At 43.3% G+C, this 4,257-nt stretch overlaps 1 protein-coding gene across 1 annotated transcript; it reads right to left on the bottom strand.

Annotated features, from left to right (window-relative positions):
* Nucleotides 1–352: 352 nt before the first annotated feature.
* On the bottom strand, nt 353–2,534 carry LOC131234941 (serine/threonine-protein kinase-like protein At3g51990). Its single transcript, XM_058231953.1, has one exon. The coding sequence runs from the start codon at nt 2,131–2,133 to the stop codon at nt 976–978; it is 1,158 nt and encodes a 385-aa protein (XP_058087936.1). The 5' UTR covers nt 2,134–2,534; the 3' UTR covers nt 353–975.
* Between the last annotated feature and the right edge of the window lie 1,723 nt (nt 2,535–4,257).

Consider the following 4,257-nt stretch of genomic DNA (forward strand, 5'->3'; position numbering starts at 1 on the left):
ATAATTTTTAATTTATTTATTAAATGTTAAAATTCAAACACTTGGTTGAGTCTTTTATTAGTCAAAACCAACCTGGCTGGACAAGAGTTGAGAAGAGATTTTGGGTTCTAAACTATGCTTCCATTTCATGATCCTAGTGCAAAATGACTGATGAAATGCAACTAATAGCAATTTCAAGCAAGCTTATCCATTTGAGAAGTAGAAAATGTCATATCCTCTTGATTGAACTGAATCAATTGTTCACGATTCAATTCAGTTGTTTATCCAAACACATCCTAAACAGAAACTATGCAAGAGATATGCCAGCAATTTTAAAAAGAAACACATCCCATTTGTTGATTTTACAGCAGAGAACAGGAATGAATTCTCTTTCACAAAACTACGAGTACTAAAAACCGTTACAGTAGTTAATTCGTGGAAACAGAAATACCGAATCGTTGTTCTGTTTCCAAATAAAGCAATACAAATGCAGTCACCCATTCTGAGTCGGAATTCCAATTCCATATCAAGAATTCGGCGAACCCCATTTTGATGAAATGTACTAATTTCCCATGAGACAACGGCGTGAGTTCAATGGCAACGGTCGCAATTCCCCTTCTATGGACAGGAAAGAGGAAACCTCCATGCCAGCACTTCATTTGCGGAAAACAAATCCAAGATGAGTGTATTGATAGCAGGACTCCATAGATTCCATCCTCTCCAGCTTCATACTCAACCCCATCTGATGAGCACACCATTTTCCATCTTCTGCACTGGCACGCCCGCTTTTACCGTTTGGATGCATTGTTGAATTGAATTGCAGTTTATAGTCTAGTAAAGAGGAAGGGTAAAAAAAAAAAGCCAAATGGTAGTTTCCTTACTTAAATTGGAAATTGAACTGCAATTTGAGTGCTACTTATAAAATTTTGTCACTTCATCTTGATGAAGTTGAGTTTTTTTGCTTGAACGTCCAAACGCAACATAATGTTCCTCTGTCTATTGTTCTGCTGAATCTACTCCAGACTGCACATTCGACACTTTCCTATTCCTTAGTGAATTCCTACTCATGTATTTCACCGTGTTGCCCATCTCTTCAACAGATTCAATCGTCCCATCAACAGTCGAACCGGTTTTCCATATCCGATCCTTGAAATTACTCCAGATTGGTGAGCGAAACTTCTTACTTACATTTCGGAGACAACTCACCATATCTCCCATTGACGGCCTCTTCCCCGCAATGGGCCCCACACACCGGTCCGCCAGGATTGCCAGCTGCCGCCCCACGGAAGCATCACTTGGCGGCCCAATCCGTGGATCGTAAATAACATCGAATTCGCCCTTCTTGATAAGTGGGGCCGCCCAATCAACGATGGATGGAGGGCTGTAATTCATGTCAATGGCATTCCGAGCGCTCAGAATCTCCAACAAGAGAATCCCAAAGCTGAAGACATCGCTCTTGGTACTGAGATCCTCAGGCTCGACGTAGCCCGGATCGATGTATCCCAACGTGCCCGCCGGAGGCGTCGACCGTATCCGAACGTCCTCGACGTGCCCTCTCAGCGCCAGCCCGAAATCCCCCAACCGTGCATTCCAATTCTCGTCGATTAGGATGTTCGACGACTTTATATCTCGATGAATTACAGGCGGGTCCGAGGAATGCAACGCAGACACAGCCTCAGCAATCTGCAGAGCAAATCGGATCCGTCGGCCCCAATCGGGTGGCTCCCAATTGGAATGAAGGTAGTCGTACAGAGTGCCGTTCGCCATGAATTCAACGACGATGAGCTTCCTTTCGTTCGAGTCGAGGCTATATCCGAGAAGGTTTACAAAACCCGGGTTCTGGATTCTTGAAAGGATTTCGATCTCATTCTCAGCTGGCTGGTTGTTATCTTTGCTGTTGGTGTTTTCCACTGCAGCTCTCGTCGTTATCGCCTTCTTGACAGCTACAACGAGCTTTCCGCCGTCCATGATAGCTTTGTAGACGGTGCCATGGCTGCCTCGGCCGAGGAGATAATCGGAGGAGAATCCGCGGGTTGCGGATTCTAAATCTTCATAGCGGAATTGACGGATTGGATTCGTTTTTGTTCGTGGTTTCTTCTTCTTCGGATTGGAGGTGGAAACAGAGGATTTGGAATTGCAGGAGAGAAACCCCATCTCTCTCTTATTTTGAAAATAGCTAAGAGAAAGAGAGAGAAGATATGAACTTATAAAAGAAAGGGAAGAAAGGAGAAAGCATTGGAGCGAGCTGGAATTGCATTGAAGTTTTCAAAAGGAGGGAAGAAAAGAGGAGCGAAAAAGGCAAAGCAGAGATTCTGTTCCTGGCACTGGATTCCATTTTCGAGTTCGTTGTTACTCTGTCACGATATCATCATGCATCGCCACACCCAAAGTGGCCACTTGCTGAGTTGTTCGATGATCAGAACTGTTGAAATCTATAAAATAAAATCCTCTGTTAAAACTTCTGTAGACTAATTTTGGACAATGAAAAGAAAATTTTCAATGGACTGTATGCAACTACAAAACTTGAAGGTTAGGATCATTACTGAAGGTCGATTACAGGATAATAGATTATTTATGGTTGAAAAGAGAATATGAATGGTTAATATTATTGGAAAATCTCAGCAGGTGGGCCCAGTAGGTATCAACACACGCTGGATTCTGAGTCGCGGCATACGAAAAACAAAGAAGAGAGACAGTGCCCTGCACGACGTCTCGGAGGTTTGGTAAGCCCACACGCGTGTAAACCGTTCCAATGTACACGTAAGCATCAAGTGGTAATATGGAACACGTGTGAGAACACTCCATCAGATGCCCTACATTGTATTAGATATTCTACACTGGAAGTCAGGCCCTTACCTGGCCCACTGTACAAAACAAAATGGATTTGTTTTTATCCATCTATTTGCGATGGATTTATTATGTCCTTCTGTTTATTTAGTACACTGGCCCATTTGAAGAATGAAACGACCTGGTCCGTTTATTTTTCACACTCATTGATCTAACCGTTTCTGTCCACCGGGTGGAACGGATCTCTTTATATGTGTTGCACATTGGCAATTGTTCTTGCGTGTAGATGGATAGAGTACAGAATGCGTGCGTGTGGAGTAAAATTCCATCGTTGGGTTGCGTCACGCAAGCTTTCTTCTCGACACTCGTGAGAAATGCGAAACCCAAAACAAAAATAATAATAACTAATGTAAAATTCCAGGAAGCATGCTCTCATTGGCTGGCTCATGCTGATCACTCCACTGGCCCACCACATGAAGAGATCCATACCGTTCATTTATAAGGTCCTACCATACGAGCTAGATGGGAACAGTATTAGAGGACCTTGATACATGCAAGTTTGAGCCAGGAAAATGGTAGACGAAAAAAGTTTCAAGCCCGGTTGTATGGCCGACGAAGATCACTGATCATCTTTTCCATGTGACCAATACACGGTGAACCCTTATGAATAATGGGCTGGATTATACGACTTTTGGGTTAGAAACAACGGTCCATTAAAGAATTTAAAATCACCTTTGTGTGCACACTAATAATATGTGGAAAGCAACGAATTTTTTCCATTCGCCTTACATATAATGGCACAATCAAGATGAACGGTCCGGATTATTGCATAGTACGTAAAAAAGGCAAGCCCATGCTGTAGTCTTCAATAGGGCGATGAACTCAAATATAACGGCCGCATCTGTATTTTCGTGCGGATGGAGGATCGCATCACGCGTGATTTGCGCGTGGGGATATGGATGTCCACGTCACATCTGAGGATGCGGATCTTTATTATTTAATGTTCGAGTTCGTTTTGTCCCTGTCGCGACGGAGCTTCCAACGTGTGTCGCCATTGACTGTGGCCCATATGCGGAATGGTCAGATAATCAGAACCGTCCTTATTGTGGAATATATGCTATGCAGATCCCTGGAACTAACGTTCTCAGAACGGACGTTTTTGGCGTCCATAATCTTTAGATGAATTTAAACAATGAAAAGAAAACTGTCAACCTCCCTTATTCCTCTAAAAATCAATGGTAGTGATTATCACTGAAGACTAATTATATTGTAATAGAATGTTGTCAAAATATGGACGGATCAGATCATCGTTCCATCCACGTGGCCCCACTGAATATCTGGATCCTGAGTCGCGACCTACGGAAAACTAACTCTTTTCATTTCCAGCCCAAGTGGATCGAGTGCTATGTTTGAAAGAGCAGCAAGTCATGCAGTACGCGTGGCACATTTGTAGACCAATTACGACCGTCCAAGCGTGGGCCCTCGAACTCG

Source organism: Magnolia sinica, chromosome 2 (genome assembly GCF_029962835.1).
Source record: "Magnolia sinica isolate HGM2019 chromosome 2, MsV1, whole genome shotgun sequence".
In the NCBI taxonomy this organism is placed as follows: Eukaryota; Viridiplantae; Streptophyta; class Magnoliopsida; order Magnoliales; family Magnoliaceae; genus Magnolia; species Magnolia sinica.

Bases quoted from the DNA above. Each gene is read 5' to 3' on its own strand.
- LOC131234941 (XM_058231953.1), bottom strand. From the start codon at position 2,133: ATGGGGTTTCTCTCCTGCAATTCCAAATCCTCTGTTTCCACCTCCAAT.